The following is a 19,953-nucleotide window of genomic DNA, read 5'->3' on the forward strand; positions in this document are numbered from 1 at the left end:
TCTTGGCTGCAGCTAAGGAAACATTTTGTCATTGTTGGAAGACAAACAACTAGATTCCCTAAGCTCTTGTCCTGAAGCACATATGACAGTGGTATAAGGTTAAGTGAGTTTTTAAAATACCACCTTATTCAAAATATTGTCACAATGTGTCTGGTTCATCCCTTAGGATTCTGAAAGTATTTGAGATAGTTTCCAAAATCCATCAGTAAGAATTTTCTGGAGCTTATGAATCACATCAGAACATGGCACTTGCAACTAAGTTAAATGCCTGAAACAATGAGTGTTTGAAATCTGTTATATAATACCTGCATGTAGCAGACAGTTTTGAAATAATGCTAAACACTTATTGAGGTCAAGTACCTCTCAAGTTGGTGTTTGCTTTCCATTCCTTTCTGAAGATACTGGCTGCAGATGTTTGAATCCACCCACCCACTAAAGCCATGAAGACAAGAAAAAGAAAAGTTATAGTTCACAGAAAGTTTTGCCCTAGATTCCAAATCAAACACCAGTCAAAAATAGTGCTGGCAAACTTGAGAATTCACTGTGCCTGCATCCCATGAAAACAAATGAGGCTTAATCACCAATGCTCTTAAAAGCCACTAATTTCAATGGGCTTTTAGTGTGTACTGCATTCTCAGGCCAAAACATTTATTTTAAAAAACTGGTGTCGTTCTTGAAAGTGCCTGCATGTTTGAATTCAGGACTGTTCTAGCAATGCATTTTTTAAAAGTAAATAATAATAATAAATTAAGAAAATGAAAGTAAATGAAATTGTACTGCAGCCTTAGCACTGCTGCGTAAGTTATAACTAATGGGTTTTCTCCTTTTGTTTTCCCACAGTTGATTGGCTTTGTTTATGCCTGTTACGTGATCAGCATTTTCATGGAGGAAGAGGACAGCTGTAAGTACTGAATACACACCTACCCATCACTGGAGCCACAATGCTGGGGTGAGATTTAGTATTACGCTACAGCCAACTGCTCAGAACTGGTGGCTTATATTTGCAAAAGGCATCCTTTCATTGATCACCAGTAGCTTTGTCCTAAATCAGTCCTTTTTCTGCAGGAAGTGTGCATGTGCTTTGCAAAGGCTTACACAACCAACGTTTTCCTGAAATGTGCCTATAGTTTCATTGATACTTGGCATGCCAACTTGGTTAACGGTGATTATCAGAGATATTGGGAAAGCTATGTTTTCCATTGCAGTGGCAATTTCTTGTAATGCAATGTGATTCTGGCGTGTGCGGGATCCAGAGAGCACCCCCACACACTGAAAGAATATGTGAGGGGCTTTCATGCACCAGCTCCACCCCACCACTGTGTACTGTGGCTGCAGCCCCACTGCCCACACATTCAGCCGGCATCCGGTGCATAGAAGCTCTTGACTCCTGGTGATTGCACAAATGTCAGGATATGTGGCTGCACTGTGCATTGCAGGGGGCAGGCAAGAACTAGCCAATGTGACCCTGCAATTACCATTATGTGTCCTTTCTATGTGTTTATATGGATGTCTGAATCTCCACCTCCCAGCCATCCACTTATCCCCCTCTATCTTCCTTCCCACTTTGACCTGCAGTTTTTGAGGCACATTTTTCTCGTTCCTGAAAAGTTGGAGCGTATGACAGATGATTCCACAGTGAGCATAATATGAAGGAATGGAAAACAATTCTAGCATCCCTAAAGACCCAATTTCCTCATGACTGTACCAATTCTTTGAAATGAATGCTCTGACATCCTTACCACGTTTATCACTGTTCTGACTGTCTTCTGGGTCAGCATGATCCTTGGGAATGGATGATTTTTGGCTCGTAGTATGTCTTTTGTCTCTGTGCTGCATAAGGATCTATAACAGCTGGATTTTACTCTAAATATAAGAGATACACAGCTTTGGAAACCATCAAAATTGTATAGTTTTACAGCTTAATTCCAGCATTGTCAGCCAAGACCCCATTTTTGCTAAATGTTGAAAACACTATTATACCACTTGAAACAGTCATGACTTGCCCCAAAGGATCCTGAGGATTGTGGTTTGTAAAGGGTGCCCTGGCAAAGCTCCAGTTTCCAGAGGTCCCAGGGAAGAGGGGTTGATTTTTATTTGTTGTTGTTGTTTAGTCATTTAGTCATGTCCGACTCTTCATGACCCCGTGGACCAGAGCACACCAGGCACTCCTGTCTTACACTGCCTCCTACAGTTTGGTCAAACTCATGTTGGTAGCTTCGAGAACACTGTCCGACCATCTTGTCCTCTGTCGTCCCCTTCTCCTTGTGCCCTCAATCTTTCCCAACATCAGGGTCTTTTCCAGGGAGTTTTCTCTTCTCATGAGGTGGCCAAAGTATTGGAGCCTCAGCTTCACGATCTGTCCTTCCAGTGAGCACTCAGGGCTGATTTCCTTCAGAATGGATAGGTTTGATCTTCTTGCAGTCCATGGGACTCTCAAGAGTCTCCTCCAGCACCATAATTCCACTCTGCAAATGGTAGCTCTGTTAGGGGAATGAGGGTCTCCTACCATCTCTCAGTACCCTTAACAAACTACATCTGCCATGATTCTTCGGGGGAGCCATGATGTGTGATGATACTTTAAATATCTAGTGAAGAAGGGGCCCCTTGGGCACTGGCCTTTAAGACTTTCCTTAATGAAATATCCTTGCCTTATTCAGTTCACGAAAGTTATTGGTCTGAAACCTGGCAGGAAGGCTTAAAAATTAATAACAGCCACCTCTTTCATTGCCGTGCAGGGCTTAAAGGGATATGGTTGAGGATCAGCCAATGAATGCATTCCAAAGGGCAATAAAGGAATGTTGTTTAAAGTGATTTCTCTTCTAGTTTTTGTCTCATATGGGGACACCTTTCATTATTTATTTCAAATGGCTTGTAATTCAATGGTCACAACATATGTTTGCAGTCCTAGGTTCATTTCCCATTAATGAATCCCAGGTAGTAAGTAACACTCAGAAAAATGGCTCTCTGAAATATTGTAGAACTGTGTACACATCCATTTTCCTCAATGGGGCAATAGTAGGCTCCTCGTTTCACTTGGCAAAATAACACTGGACAAAAATATTAATTCCTTGCCTCTCAGCACTATGGTTCTGAGCTGAAGTACTGTATGTCTTTCCTACAGCTGTTGCTTGCTTAAATGTATAGATCTCTTGGCTCTCCAGTGTTTTGTGTAGTTTGTCTCCCTGCACATACTTTGAAAAAGCAGCCATCGGAGAAGAGGTAGATCCTGGTGAGGACCATGACTCAGGGGTATGGAGGTTAATCCTTTCCCCCACACTATTTTCCCTGCTGGAAATTGCTCCCCTTTCATGTCCAAGCTCCTCTTTTTTAAATGTGCTAATGCCCAATGTGAGAGGGCTAAGTGTTTGTCAAGCATTCTGTTTGCCAGACACACTATTTGATGAAATGCCATGGCTTGAGTGGTTTCTTAGTAGTTGCGCCAACAAGCTCCATGGAGTAACTGGGGTGGTGTGCTACCAGGGGTGGCACATGTAGGTTGAAGGGAAGGTGGAGTAAAAGTTTGGAGAGCATATATTTCCTCTCACTTCCCACTATCCTCAGAAATATCTGTGTGCACATGTTCATGAGAAAGAGAAAGGGATAATGTGTTTGGTTAGAAAAGAGATGAAATGCAGATTCTTGCCCTTTTAGTGACTCTTCTGCCAGATCCAGTTCCCATAGGTTATTGTTCTCCCATTACCTTCGCTCATATATTTGGAAGGATGCATCAGTCCAGTATAAAGATTATTGTAGCTCAAAAGGATTATAATGGGTGGGGGACATGTTAAATAAGCATTTCAGCAACACACTTGTATTCTGCCACTAACAACAAAGTCTGTTTATATTAATTACTTCCTTTAATTTGTCAGCCTTTCATTTATATCTGTATTAATCTTAACCTGTGCTATATATAGAATTAAAATTACACTCAGAGCAGACAGAAAACAAACTCAGAAACTTATTATCTTGCCAAATGGTAGGCTGAGAGCAGTCTGGAATGGAATGGGAGAATGGAATATGATTTAGCTTTACATATACATGTCATAGGCAACTGGAGAAAAAAGTTTACATGTTCTTTACTTGGGGCCACTGATACATTTTAATGTCCCATTGTTTCAATAAAAGTTAACTGCATTTTCATATGTGCATCCTGAAGTACATATGGCATTGTTGTTGCGTTTGAGTTCAAAGGCATGGACAAAATAATCTACAAACATAATTGGCTCCTCAATGTAGAGGTACCTTTTAAGCCCTAAAAGCAGTTGAAATCAAAAAGATTCTTCTAACGTCCAGGAACAGAAGTCACAGTTCCTAAATTCGTTACACAGTGTAATTTATATCAAGCTATTATTTAAAGTTAATATATTCTAGGAGCCCCCATATCATTCTTTGCCAATTCTCGAAGGAGAATGTTGCATAATAGCAGAATCTTCTGACACCCACAGAGAAATAGCCAGCTGTTATAGTATTAATTAACACATAATACATTATTGCCCTTCCTCTCAAGCTGTAATATTTGACTGCACTAAATGAAATATAATGCAGAATTTACACATGAATACCAGCCATCTGTTGTTAACATTCTAAATAAAGTGAGGTTTGTTTTTAGTTGTTCCATTCAATATTTATACAGCTAGGTATTATGCACCCTTCTTCTCAGTAACTTTTAATTAAAAAAAGCATTTTCATGAATATATTCACATTAACAAGAACAAGTTGGATCCAGACTAAGTTAGGCACACTTTAGCCCCAGTGAAAGCAACAGGACTTAAGTTTATGATGATTAACTTATCCTGTTGATTTCAGTGAGACTAACCTAATCTAGATCAAACCTGTTGTTCTCATTAACAGTGTTGCTAGATTTGGTTGGATTTTGAAGTAAACAGCATAGTAGTATTTTGAAAAGAGCTTCTACACTAACAGACATTGGGCACTTCCACGCCAGCTGTATCCTTCATATTCCGTGTCTGAGATACTACTTTTTAAGTCCATATTCCTAGGGAGCAGAACATGTCCCAATTTTCCCACTCACCTCATATTATGTGGGTGTTCCATAAACTGGACAAATCTGATAGGTACAGTGGAAGGCAGGTATGGTCACAAATAACTGGCTTTTGTGAACCTGATTCAAAACAAAACTAAAAGTAGTGCTTTTCTGGCATGTGCGACATTTCTTGTGGGGGCCTGGAGGGCATTACAATATTTCCTTCCACTTATTTTCTGGGAGCAGCCATAGTAAGTTGCCTTAAACAATATATGAATTAGCTTCAAAACTTAAGTTTAGTATATATTGCAGTTGACTGACTTATTCATAAGAGCAAAAGGTTTCTGGTGAACAATATCTAGAAAACTGTGCAGCGTGTACAATTGAAAAATGTTTATTCACATCAGTGTGTGTTCATGACTACATAGTTCTCAAGACACTGCTCAAGAGTGCATCTCAGGTTGCAATTCCCATTCAGTTGGGGATAATTGATTAGTGCCCTAATGTGAGGATGTTTTATATCCAGCTTAATGCAGACCTTGCCTTGGCAACGCTCCTTTCAAGCCAGCAAAAGGAGACATTTGGTCCAGCAGAGAGATCCCACTGATGGGGAGAGTTGACTTTGCTGATTTCCTCTCAGTCCTCATTGTCACCTCACACACTATTCCAGAGGGTCCCTGTCCCTCCAGAACAATGGGAAAGTGTCACGGGAGGTTGCAGGGGGAAGTGAATTGACCCTGGTCACTTCTGTTGCCACCTTAGACTGCAGGAATATCACCTGAATGGAACTCTGCAGAGGGAATATTTTGACTTAGAAGCCATCTTTTCCTAAGCTTCCTAGCTGCACAGCAAAGGAGGTGATTTTCATTCCAATTACAGCTGGATAGGAAAGGATAAACCAACATGTGTGCTGCTCTATGGATAATAATCACACCCCCAATTAATTAAATAAAATCAGGAGATGGAGCTGCATGCTGTGCCTTAAGCATAACATACTGTTTCGCCAAATAATATTGTGGCGCCTTTAAGGTTAACAAGTTGTCACAAACCCCTCTGCTGCTTTTTGCTTCAACCGACTTAGCTGTGCATCTGTAAAATTCCAATAAATAAAAACGATCTAATTGGCCAGAGTCAAGTAGTTTCCCACCATCTTGGAGAAAGAAAGGGAAGGGGTAGGAGCAAGGATGAAGACAAAATTAAAATATAGGCATCACTTCAAAATGATGCTCAGGGGGGATTAGTTTATTAAAGGATGCAGTAAGTCCATTGTGTTCTTGTATATATCATTTTCTTCAATGTCACTTAGGGTTGGATAGATTGTATTGTTTAATAAATTTCTTCATGTCAAGCATCATTTTGAGGCTTTGCCTCTTTTTTTCCCACCACACAAGAGTTGTTCCTTAGCAGCAGCATTGCTTTTATTACAGCATCCTTGGTGGAGAGGTAATTACATATTATGAGGCTGTGTGTGGAGTAGAATAGATGATAGAGTAAATTAATCAGGCCCTACACCTGACGTGCCCTGACCATAAATTAACTTAATTATATACCAGTGAATGATCTTGGGATTCAGTTTAGATAAATTTCCTCCCTAATATTTTATATGTCTGTTTTGTTTTGTTAAAAGTGAATTAGTTTGGCATTCTCAGCATATTAGCATGCAGTGCTTGGCTTTTGGGCCTTTTGCTGTTTAGGACACAGAACTGCGACAGAGAATATCAGCTTTTATTTGAGGCCTGAGGGAGGGAATGAAAGAAGGTACCTGAATATTTGTCTGGGGTGGCAGTAGTGGGCTGCTGATTCATGCAGAATTGGGCTGACAACTTGTCATGATTATATCTGAGCATCTTTTATACAGATATATAGATGTGGACATGGAAAGATAGAGATAGAGAAGCAGCTGGTTATTTGAGCTTACTGCACAGCCACCCAGGACGATTCTTCGTCAGATTTGATAGCTTGATGTGGTGTCTTTGGGGCCAAAGGACTTTTAAAGGCAACAGGCCCTTGTGCTGTCTCAAATCTCAGCCTAAATGCCACTGGAAGTGAGAAAAGGCACTATTATATTCCACTGAGAACACAATACAGTACAGTTCTTGCTGGGAAAGTGTGTGCGTGTTTCAAAAAAAAGGGGGAGGGCGAGCAAAATTTAAAAGACTTTTAAACATTATTTTTTAAAAAAATTAGATGCATGGAAACACTCAGTGGGTGCATTTTCTGAAAAGCCTGTGGATTTAGAACAGCAAACAGTTTCTTCAGAAAGGATAACTATCTGTTGGACAAACACAGAAAAGTAATTTTCTTTTAATCATTAGACTGTTTCTGCCTTCAACTAGTTCAGTTTTCAGTATAGTGCTATCCCATTCTATACCTCAGATGATCCAACCCACAGCAACTATGACAATTCAGTTCGGTGTTCATGCATGCATGCTACCTTATCACAGGCTAAGTTTATCCAAAGAAGTAGTAGTTGCTCTATTAGCATGGTTGTTATCCTATATTCTCACCATGAACAAATCCTATCAAATTCATTTGGGCTTACCTTTGAGTAGACATTATATGATTGTACTGTTAGTATTAGTTGTTTCAAGAGGAGGAGGAGGACCTGTGGTTAGTCTGGGAAAGACAATAAGACAGCTTGGCTCCCAGATAGCTGGAATGAAGCCCAGGTGGACTTTTGAGGAGTGGGGTTCAGAAAGCAGAGGCACAAAGCAAGCAGGAAAGCTACTTCCTCTTTATAAGCTGCAGAGACCACTGGAGAGGCAAGTGGTGAGGAGGATGACTTACAATACAGAGGACGACTGCGTTGGAGATGAAAGGGCAGCCAAAATACTGAAAGAGGGAGGTTCTGGGAGCTGATAATTGGTGTGTGAGAGGGATAGGCTGTCCTCAGTCGTTGATACCACATAATGTACTATGGTTTTTAGGACCAAGAGCCAAAACTAAGAGCTGCCTGAAGCTCTGTCTTCTGAGAAGAAGTGAGCTGAGAACATTTTGTTGCCTTATGAATAGCATGTTGTTTTGTTGAATGACTTGTGTCACATCTATTGTAAACATGGCTAGCTAACCCCGGTTAATACAACACAGGCCACAGCAAATAAAACAGATAGATACAAATAAAATAGCTTCATAGCAAACAGCTGCTTCAAAGCCAGGTGTCCCTCCCTCTTCCCACATTTAATGATGGGGTCCGCCTGACACAGCCATCCTCCTCTAACTCTCCCAAGCCAGTTGACCCATTGCACTACTCATCTGTATCTGTAATACTCATCTATATTTTTTTTCAGCAAATGAAAGGAGACCTTTAGCCCTAGCTATCAACCGTACAGATATTTTCAAGAGGGATAGGAAATAGCAGAAAACAGCAGGTTGTACCACCCACTCTTGTGGTCTTCTTTTCTCCTGCACAAAAAGTTGCTGCTTCAGAGCATTAGCTTGCTGATGGCACCAAGAGGGAAGAAGCAAAAGGCCAATCTTAGACTCGTTGCCAACTGCTGTTTATTCCTACATTGTTTTATTGCTTCCTTCTGGCACCAGCTCCTTCCAGCGTTACCTTCATTATTTAAGGTGACTTAGATATCAGCTATTATGATTCCTGCAGAGCTACAAAGCAGCTGCCCTTGGAAAATAAATCGTATTTTGCAGCCAGTAGCAGCTAAAACAACTAGTTTCTCCTGCAACCAGCAGTGATCTGCAGGTTGTGGAAAACTCCTCTCTTCAACTCTGCAAGACATTGCTTAATAGCTGGGCTCCACACAGGGCTCTTTTTGTAGTAAGAAGGTACAGGTCCCGCTAAACTATTTCTCAATGCATAGGCTGTTTCAACTTCTATAGACTATATTGTGTCTTCGTCTGATTATATCCCCAGAATTTGAGACTTTCAAATCTTTTTTTTTATATAGTATTAAGAACCCGTAATAGCTTTCACCTATAGAGATCAACCTAGCACGAGATAGATAAAGTAGGTTTTCCCATGCCATATTTGGAATAAATGATGCCATTTTCACTGGATAGTTTATGAAGGTTTGTGTTGTTTATACATCTTTAAATGCAAAAAACAAAACAAAAATCTGTCTTTTTAAAGCTTGCTTTGATGGCTATAACACATAATAGTTGTATTTGATTTAGATATTCTCGGTGTCCTGTTCCACAGTCCCTCCCTGCCCACGTTGTGCCCACTAGCTGTGCCAACAATAAGTTACGGTATGCAAACAATCACATTAGCAAGCTGATATGCTTCCCAGACAGAACAGTGTAAAGTAGGCAAAAAAGGGGGTGCCTCAACTGGCTAACTGTAAGGACACCCTCCCCACAACATCTCTCAAAATGGAACTCAATTCTCTATATAAAAAAAGAACAATATCTACATATCATGTTAAAGCTGAATGGGGAGAGTGACAGAATATCTTGAATACTTCAGATATAGGTATGCAGGCACAGCCATTATTTAATTTATTCTTATTTTACACTGTTTTCCATTTACTTTAATTTTAAGACAGTGTGTACACAATTGATTTCCACAAATTCATGCTGAACTACACTGTATTTTCAGTTGATTTCCTAGGTGAACTTGTTGACACTTATTCTACCAACAACCCCCCCCCCCCTGGAACATTTTGAGTTAAAGCCTGCAAAGCTTGTAAATTAAGAGATTGGTCAAAAGAACCACATTAATCCTCCTAACTACACTGAAATTTTAATCTGCTGCTCAGATAGGTTTGGTGTGAGATTACTAACATTATCTCCAACTCCCTCAAGGTGCAATAACTATTTAAAATGTGCTGGCAGAGTCACTTTACATTATGTGACTGCTATCCGATCTACCAATGAATGCTCCATAGGTTTTATGTAGCAGTGGGGTTTTTTCCTGCTTTGTATAAAAACTTCCCAAGACACACTGGCCCCAGGCATCAGCCATTTCAGTGATCAATCCTCGTTGGCTTGGTTCAGATGCAAGAGGCTGTACAGTCCACATTGGTAGCTTCCATTGGCCGAAAAGCAGCATCCATCTGTGGGTATGAGGGAAGGTATGAGTCTCATGGGCTGGGCAGAAGGTAGATCAAGATCTTTGGGTGATTTTCAGGGGGTTTGCTGTAGATTGACAAGAGTTTCTTACTCCTGGTTATTCCCAATAGCGACAGAAGCAAGATCTCCCTCTGTCTGTAAGGGCTCATCTAGAGTTGTTTGCTCTGATTCAGCAATAATGAGCAGGTTAAAAGATGTTAAAAGAATGAATGACAGTAGCTTCAACATTTATTCTTTAGTATATCCAGTTTAAAGGGACGCGGGTGGCGCTGTGGGTTAAACCACAGAGCCTAGGACTTGCCGATCAGAAGGTCTGCGGTTCGAATCCCCACGGTGGGATGAGCTCCCATTGCTCTGTCCCTGCTCCTGCCAACCTAGCAGTTCGAAAGCACGCAGTGCAAGTAGATAAATAGGCACTGCTCTGGCAGGAAGGTAAACGGCATTTCCGTGCGCTGCTCTGGTTCGCCAGAAGCGGCTTAGTCATGCTGGCCACATGACCTGGAAGCTGTACGCCGGCCCCCTCGGCCAAACAAGCGAGATGAACACCGCAACCCCAGAGTTGGCCACGACTGGACCTAATGGTCAGGGGTCCCTTTACCTTTTTATATCCAGTTTAAAACACGTTTAAAAATTATCTGAATATCCACCTGAGACCCCAGTGCCAGGCTGGGTACAATAGGAGACCCTCCAAGTGTCCCTATTTTCCAAGGACAGTCCTAGATTTGCAGAAGCCATCCTGCTTTCTGATTTGATTCCAGAATGTCCCACTTTTTCTTAACGTGTCCCTATTTTCATCAGAAAAATGTTGGTGGGTATGGAGTTATGCAACCCCTGAGCCAAGGAGATAAGTAACTCCACAACCTTGAGAAGACATCTGAAGGCAGCCATGTATAGGGAAGTTTTTTAACATTTAATGTTTTATTATGTTTTAATATATGTTGGAAGCTATCTATTCAAATAGGTGGGGAATTATTATTATTATTATTATTATTATTATTATTATTATTATATAGGGCACTCTTATTTTCATTGGAGAAATGTTGGGAGGGTATGGAGTAGTACTGGGGCTTGATGGACAAATAGCTTGACCTGGTTCCCATCACTGCTGGTTTTCTCTGGGGGGAGAGAATACAAAAACAAATTTTCCTAGGGACCTTGTGTGCCTGTGCAGTCACAGACTGCAAATAGGCTCTAAAGAATGAAGAATTTCAATGACCAAGGTGAATTTCCATTAAAAGCCAAGCTGCAGAAAACAATTTGGGTAGGCAGTGAACTGTGCCATCCCCGAGTTTCTCGATTCTGATCTGTCGGCGGTGTGGCAGGCTGCCCACTTGGATTCACAATAAGATAATTGGTATCAGTATCTGTTGCAAATGGGCCAAGAAAGCTGCTGCGTTCAGAGCTAATGGGCCTTTCACTATCCAAATTGTGAAAAACTCCACTCTCTTTCATGCTCAGAGCTGGAGGAAAAGAACGGCATTTTCTAACTTTCATTCAAACCTGAAAGCACTTGTGCGCCTTTAGATTTTATTTTATTTCTCGGCATTCTTGCTGCTGAGTTATTCATATAGGTTTCTGCTGCATCCTATCCCAAAGCCTCAGAGCAGATAACAATCCATTAAGAACAAATAAACTATTCAGTTAAAAATGAATAAAGGTTATGCAGCAGACAGGCTGAAACATGATGTTAAAAGGTGAATCCATTCCTGCACCCTCCCACAGAATATTATGTATTATTTATGTCCCTTAGGCAATTGGCATGCCAAAGCACAGCTTTTTCAGAATCACATTGACTGTTGCTGAATGCTGTGTTAAAACTGCCATGCTCCATCTAACTCTGCATTCTCCACAAAAGTTACCCACTGTGTACCTCCAGTAGGGATCAATGGGGCTGTCGCTGTTGGATTCTCTCAGTTTCTCATTTTTGCCAACCAGAAGTTTGGTTTGCCCTACTTTTGCATCATTTCTATGGCTTGGCCAAAATAGGCAGGAAGGCCAAATGGGGAGACCTGGTGGGCCGAATGTTCCCCACCCCTGTTCAAAAATATCAGCTAAAAATCTCCAGAACTATTGCTTTTCCAGTATAGTAATGCCCAGTGATTTTTTTCTGGAAAAATAGGTGCCAGTACTCACCCTGAAACTGTTACATTAAGGGCCAAACTTTTTAACAACAACAAAAAGTGGTGCCAGTACTGTGTACCCTTGAATACCTCCTGAAAAAAGCACTGGTGTTTACAAGTGATCAAAACATTTCACATGCCTTATCTACCTGTAATACTTACAGCTGTAGGGAAAGCTAATATTGGTATCTTGTATTTTAAAGATGGGGGTGGAGGGCTGGGGGCGAATGACTGTGCCGAAGCCTGCTTAGTGATGACATTCAGATTGGGGCTTTCTGATTCATAACTCAGTCTCTTAGCCACCTATGTGCACATTTCTTCAGTGTTAACTAATTAAGTGGTCAGTCAACTAATTGATCAAACCAACCCATACAATTAACAAATCTTCTTTGACTGAGCAACAGCTTTACTTTTAATGACTCAAAATAAAAATTTTAACCAAAGAACTAAAAGTTTACAAAACAAAAGAACTAAAGTTTTACATCTGAAAGGGCACCCAAAGCAGCAATTTGAAGTTCTAATAAATCCTCTTTTTCTTGAACATTTTAATACACCCATTTAATTTTGGTGAAACAAATACTATGGTTGGTTATTTATACCCCATATTAACAGAAAAGCACTCTCAACGTTGTTATTTCATTTATTACATTTGTCTCTCACTTAACAGTGGAAACTGCTATGTGTCTTCTCAGAAATAAGTCCTGTTGAGTTCAATGGGGCTTTTCCCGAGGCAAATGGGTATAGAATTGCTCCCTTAATTGTAAAAACGCCTGTACTGCTTTCAGAAATTGATTAAAACACAGAACAGTACTCAAATACAATAACAGCATGGTTAACATCAACATAACCTAGTCTTAACACTTGAAATGTAAACACAATCTGAATTTGAAAAGCGTAAGTGGTAAAACGATCCTGCGGAGATTAGCCGGAATAAAATGTTTGCCATTGTTTGTTGACACACTGACAACATCACAGAGCTCATGGAATATAGAAAACAGCCTCCTTTCTCTCCTCCCCTCAGTAACTTGTATATTCTCATTTCAGGTCGAAATAAGTAATGAGCACTAATGGAGCTGTCCATTACTTTTAGCAACATTTTGCTGAGGAATCAACCTGTTCAAAGGGAGCACCAGCCTTGCAAGACCGTCTTACAGAAGGGACGCAACATGCATTTAACCTGGACTGTGGATTCCTCTGCCAACGTGGGACTGAATAGATCAGCCACAGACTCATTTTTCTTATCATTGTTGTTAGGTGGATTCCTGTTAGATTATCTTGAATTTTCTTTTAATTATTCACTTTTATGGACACTTGTAAATTGTAACTTTTTTTTCTTTTTAAATAATTTTTTAAAAACAGATATCTAATGTTTAAGGCATGAAATAATTGAATGTGTGTGAGGTGGGGGGAGTCCCCCCCCCCCCAGAATTCAGCCAGTATTTTTGGACTAATGCGACCATACTGTACCTGCATGTGCTAGTCGTTATTTCAAACACAGAGACAGACAGACAGACAGACAGACAGACAGACAGACACACACACACACACATTCCTCAAAAAGCACCAGGTTGTGGGGCAGTAGCGGTGGGAAGCTACAACTGGGACACAACATTGCGCTCTGCACTTACAGTGGGACAGTTTGCCATGGGAAGCCACGGTTAATAGTTTGCCATGAACAAGGAGATCACTCCTGCTTTGCTCCACCCCCAGCACAAGCAAAAGCAACAAACCACAACCCTATACGTAGGCACTTCCAGACCACCTGTTTATTGACCATTCATCCTGACTTCTTTGCAGGGAGTGCTGACAACATTCACTGTTTGATGAGCATTCTCTCTGATTTGCTTGCAGGGAGGTTAGATGGTATTGACTCAAAGTATTATCCCACACTTTCCAGTGCGTTTCTCTGACACTTTTCTTATCACAAAAAGTCCAATTTGCGGGGGGGGGGGGTGTGAATTTGTTGCACAAGATCTACAGATAAGCTATAATTGCCCAACCTGAATTTGCTGGTTGAATCCATCTGAAAATAGTGGCCATGCGGAAGCCCAAAACAGGGGGGGTGGTCAGTTTCTCTCTGAGTAGAAAGTGTTCTGAAGCCAATGTTTGTTCTTGGCTTCCTGTTAGTGGCTTGCTTCTTTGAAAGAAACCATGTTTGTATGTTAAGGATTGTGGTTTGTTGCTCCCACTTGCAAAGGGGCAATCTGCATGTTCATGGTAAGCCATGAGCCATAAGCTTACCATGACAGGCCAATGAGGACACTTCAAATCCCATGATCAACCTACTGTATATGTAGGAATTCTATGCTGCAGTTATTTACCATTGATTGTAATGATCACCATTGTTATCTAAATATCGTAAGAGCCCAGGTCTGTGTGTGCTTACTCAGATGGAAGCCCCACTGAGTTCAATGGTGCTTTCTCCCAAGTAAGTAAGTAAGTATGCATAAGCATTTATAACCTAATTTGCATATGGCTTCTTTGCCCAGGTTGCCCCCTTCCATACATGCATTAACTGTTGTTCTTGATGATCGGTAGAAAAATGAATGGAAACACTGTTTCATTCTCCAGAAATTCAGTGCAGATGACTGTAATTTGCACACATGGTCTTTTCATTTTTCTCCTAAGAAGGAGCCAAATATGAAATTTATACTACACTGGGGTAAAGAGCCAAGGGGTGGCACCAACTACAGCCTTATGATCCTCTGAGGGTTCATGATGCCCTTAACTTAAAAGCTGACCAGAAGGCATTAATTATGAAAATATGTATAAAAATTTGTAAAGTTATCTGTAAATACCTTTAGAATATGAATATGCATCAATGTGGCATTTTGGGTTTTTTAATTTAGTTTCCAATGGTATAAAAAGTGACGCACACAAGTGATTCTTTTGTCTGTATATTTGGCACTATCTGAATTAGTTACTTGTCTTTGTTTCTCTTCTGTGTATTGTAGGAAAGTGTTTAGCTCGGTTCCCATGGTGCATATTCCTGGGGACTCTTGCCAGCTGTCTACAAAATCAGTTCTTCACGGGGTGCAGAATTATATGTTTTCCCAGGGGCCCAATCACTGCTCTTTTAGTAGGGAACACGGAACTGTTCAGAACCTATTTGTGATGTTCATCCACTTCTCTCTTCATTTGTGTTTGCTTTATTTACAACAAATATGATTTCTGTAACACACTCCATCTAGTGCTCTAGCATTCAACGTCTGTTTTCTCTGTCTTCATGAATGGGGAGTAAGTGGGTTATTGTTCAAAAAATACAGAGAGAGTTTGATTATATCCTTTCTCAATTGGTGGTTATGACTAATATTTTGTAATTTTGCTGTTATGTATTAAAATATTTCAGGGTGGGTTGATGCTAATGGCAAGTAGGTCAAGAACCTTTCTGTGCTGCAGGTTAAGGCAGGTACCCATGAATGAGCAAGAGAAAGATTGCTGCAAATCCTTTAATGTGGTTGGAGATGGGAAACATCCTCTTTAGCTGCCATTGTACTCCCCACACTGAGTCAGGAGAATAGCTCTGGGAAACTGCTGCTCTGTTCCCTGGCAAATATGCTATGGGGCAGCACAGGGCACAACTGTATTTTATCCCCCAAAGTTGTTTAACATCTACATGAAGCCATTAAGAGTAGTCATTTGAGTGATTTGGGGCAAGGTGCCGTCATCATTCTGATGACACTCAGTTCTATTTTTCTGTAATATCTGTATCAGAAGGGGCTATGCCAGCCCCTGAATGTGGGGAAATAAACTGAGCTTGAATCCTGGCAAGACAGAGGCTCGGGGGCTGAGTAGTTCTCATGTCCAAGAAATTGCCTAATTGCCTACCCTACATGGGATTGCACTTCTTCTGAAGGAGCAGGTACACAGCCTGGGATGCTGAATTACCTGACATTCAGAAGACATCTTAAGGCAGCCCTGTTCAGGGAAGTTTTTAATATGTAATGCTGTTCTGTTTTTAACACTGATTGGGAGCCGCCCAGCGTGGCTGGGGAAACTCAGCCAGATGGGCGGGGTATAAATAATAAATTATTATTATTATTATTATTATTATTATTATTATTATTATTATTATTATTTGTAGACTGGAATAGCTTGGCCTCAGTTGCTGAGATATTGGTCGCTTCAAGACTGGACTATTGTGACACACTCTGTTTAGTTATTAAAATATTTCTGTGCCACTATATCATTTTTATAAAAAAAAAATATCAACATGGTTTACAACAACACTCGGTGAGGGGCTTCCCTTTCCAGAAGCTGCAGTATGAAATGCTGCAGTACAATTGTGACAGCAGCGAGATCATTTATTGCACTTCTGCTCATAGATCTGCCCTGGCCGCCAACTTGTTACTGGACCAAGTTCAAGATTTTATTATTGGTATCTAAAGTCCTCAACATTTTGGAACCAGTTTATACAAGGGATCACCTTGGCCTGGGTTTGCCTTTTCAACCACTGCAGTCAGCAGAACTTGCACTTTTACAAGTATCATATAATTTCCATTCTATGTTTGCAAGGAGTTAATATTTTTGTGCAGCTGCAACACCTATACTTTGAAACTCCCTGCTCATTGACCTTAGGCAGGTATTCTGGCTTTATATATATTAAGATTTACTGGTTTTATATGTGCTTTATTGACGATCACTTTACTTAGATTAGTTTTGTTAACAGTTTTGTGGATTTTAGCTGTGTTCTACAATCTGAGAGTTATGTGATTAAGCAGTCTACAAATCTTTCTACATAAAAAAATAATTGAATAAAAGTCCCATCATCCCTGACCATCAGCTGTACTGGTGGAGGGTGATGGGAACTGAAGTCCCAACTCTGTCTGGAGGGTCACAGGTTTCCAGGTGTAAGAAATAAGCTCACTTCAGACAGTGTATGCTATAGAGAGAGAGAAAGAGAAATAAAGGCAACAAAGGGCACACAAAAAGGACACAACCGGCTTCCCCTGCTTTCCTCAGACACCAGGATGAATCCCGTGGCTGGCAGTAAGATTGTCATCATCACACATTTTGTTGCATACAGGAATATCTAGTAACAAAATATATCCTTCATTTATTGAAGGCATTTTCTATACGATAAATGAGTGGCTACACCAGTTCTCAACATTGCACAGTGCAGATACCACAGGTAAGTTTCTCATTGTATGCAAAATAAGTTATGCAATAAGGTAAAGGTAAAGGGGTAAAGGGACCCCTGACCATTAGGTCCAGTTGTGGCCGACTCTGAGGTTGTGGCGCTCATCTCGCTTTATTGGCCAAGGGAGCCTGCGTACAGCTTCCAGGTCATGTGGTCAGCATGACTAAGCCACTTCTGGTGAACCAGAGCAGCACACGGAAACGCCGTTTACCTTCCCGCCAGAACGGTACCTATTTATCTACTTGCACTTTGATGTGCTTTTGAACTGCTAGGTTGGCAGGAGCAGGGACCGAGCAACGGGAGCTCACCCCATCTCGGGGATTCGAACCACCAACCTTCTGATTGGCAAGCCCTAGGCTCTGTGGTTTAACCCACAGCGCCACCCGTGTCCCTAAGTTATGCAATAATATCTATCAAATATAATACTTTTGACCTCTCCTGCTTTGGAATTCCAAAGTTCAGGGGCAGGAGGGGCAGGCTTTGAAAGAGCAGGTCTGAGGCAACAGCCAATCATGATAAAAGCTGTGTGCAACATCTATGTAAGGGACTCTGTATGGACACCTGAACTTGGCCCTAGGAAACAAGAGACATTGCATTTTTTCAATCTGCGAAAACACCCACAAACTGCCTGACAGCTATGATACGATATGTCAAGTTCTCTCTCCTCCTTTTTGCTTTAGAAACACCTGATTAGAAAATCCAAGTCTGCAATCTATCAAGTTCCTGTTACAGTATTTGACAGCAGCAAACAAAAATTGACGTGCCAAATTAATTGGCCTTCCTCCTCCTAAATTCAGCCTCGTTTAGTTTCATTATAATAAATTACAGGCCCGGAGCTGTTTTATGCAGTGAAAAAAATATATTGCCTCCTAGCCCTGTAAAGCATTTGTCATGTATAAACATTATTTCTGCATCTTCCCTTTGAGAACCCATTGTAGCCCATTCCCAGCATAAAAAGCCTTTGAGCAGAAAGAAACTGGGTGATGTTTTTCCTCCATCCATCTGGCATTCTGACCCTAAGCATTTGCATCAGCTTGTCCGTCTACAACGCAAGTGTAAATATCCTTTTTTTTATTACATGCTGGTGTAGCCATCAGGAGCTTTTATCCTAGGAATGCATTTGCTGAAAAAAATCAGTATTATGACTGAACCACTCGAGTAGGGTTGCTTGAGCTTTTTGGAGGAAATCACACAAAAATCAACATTTTTGAGCTGCCAACATCAGTTGCCATACATTGAGATTTTCCCAGACATTTTGCCGATTTCCACCCAGACACTGCTTCCAACTGCAGTTTTCCGGGTATGTCCAGGAAATTCCAGATGTATAGCAACCCTGCACTAGAGGCTTGCAGCTTCTTCCTATATGATGGCTGGACTGTTTTGCACCACTGTGGTAAAGTAGCATCCTTTTAGGTCCTTCCAACAACATCTAATAGCTCTGTTGGGCAGAGTAAACAGTACCCACAACAGAATCCAAATCCTGCTTTGGGTTCCCAGCACTAAGTACCTTCCTTCTTCCCCTCAAATCTAGTTTTGTGCTGTACAGGAATCCCAGAAAACACATTTGGGACACACACACACGCTTTCAAACCAGATGACACAAGACAGGTCGCCACATAGAAAACAAGCCGAAGAAAAGCAGTGCATCCCTCAATAAGAGCATTACTCTGAAACCAAATTCCATCTTTGTCATAAAACAGGCAATGATGTCCCACAGGGGTGTAAGTCTGAGCCTGTTGCTGGCTCAGAACACCAGTACCTACTCAGAAGTAAGTTCCATTGAATTCAGTGGGACTTATTCCCAAGTAAATGGGTTTAGGATTGCAGCCAACTGTGTCTGAGTAACTTTCACTTAGAAGTTGGTGGCTGCATTCAAACAGTGCTTCGTTCTGTTTTCCTGATGTTTCCTTACCTGTTAATGTTCTTCTTCATGTAGGCTTTCACATGGCATAAAACCCATTTCTGGAAATCTACTGGATGTTTAGTGCTCATTTCTGCATTAATTGCTTCCAGTAAAAAAGTCTTTTGCAACCCCGTTAACTCGGGGGAGTTTTGTGTTGTAATTTGCCCACCATTTCCATGAATCATACCATGTGATGAAATTTGCGGTGGTATCTCAACATATAGTTCTCCCTGCCCACCATTCCCATGGGTGAATCACAGGGAACCGAAGCACATATGTGCATAAAGGCTACATGTCTGATGACACTCGCTGTCATGTCGCACCACACCCTTTGGTGCGAATGGGGGTATATTAATCAAAATGTCACCATTCCATAACTCAACAGGAAATGCAGTGTAAAAGGAATGCAGGGAACTGGAACAGAAGCTCTAGCATTATAATCAGAAAACCTAACACAATAATCCCCATGTCTGAATGCACCTGGTATTTAGGGAAGCAACTGTAGCATAGCATAGAGCAAAGACTAATAAAGGGTTAGAAGTCCTAAATAGTGTTAAAAACTTCTGGGCAGGTTAGCCAGGTCCTCACCTGGAAAAGATGTCTGTTCTGCTAACTCTTTTTCTTTTTCTTTTAAAGGAAAGCTGAAAATGCAGCAAGTGACCTGGAATATCTTTAAGGGAGCTGCAGCTCCACCCAGTGGCTACAGCCCTGCTCTCAGTACTGAAGAAATCCACTTCTGAACATGAGGGTAGTAATTCAAATGAAGTAAATGGCACAGGAT

At 41.0% G+C, this 19,953-nt stretch overlaps 1 protein-coding gene across 3 annotated transcripts in view; it reads left to right on the forward strand.

Moving 5' to 3' along the window:
* The window catches only part of NKAIN3 (sodium/potassium transporting ATPase interacting 3), a 205,442-nt gene extending 190,016 nt beyond the window's left edge, over positions 1 to 15,426 (forward strand). Inside the window, exons 5-7 of one of the 3 annotated variants that reach the window (XR_013841027.1) lie at positions 841 to 901; positions 13,174 to 13,611; positions 13,646 to 15,426. Coding sequence is in view for 2 of the 3 variants with exons in the window: in XM_079984682.1 (XP_079840808.1) it covers positions 841 to 901; positions 13,174 to 13,187 (75 nt within the window). In the remaining variant the exon portion in view is untranslated. Of the gene's footprint in view, positions 1 to 840; positions 950 to 13,173 lie in introns of all 3 variants that reach the window. The other 2 variants (XM_079984683.1, XM_079984682.1) reach the window with 2 other exon arrangements.
* Positions 15,427 to 19,953: the final 4,527 nt, after the last annotated feature.

This window comes from Podarcis cretensis (assembly GCF_951804945.1).
Source record: "Podarcis cretensis genome assembly, chromosome: 7".
Lineage (NCBI taxonomy): Eukaryota > Metazoa > Chordata > Lepidosauria > Squamata > Lacertidae > Podarcis > Podarcis cretensis.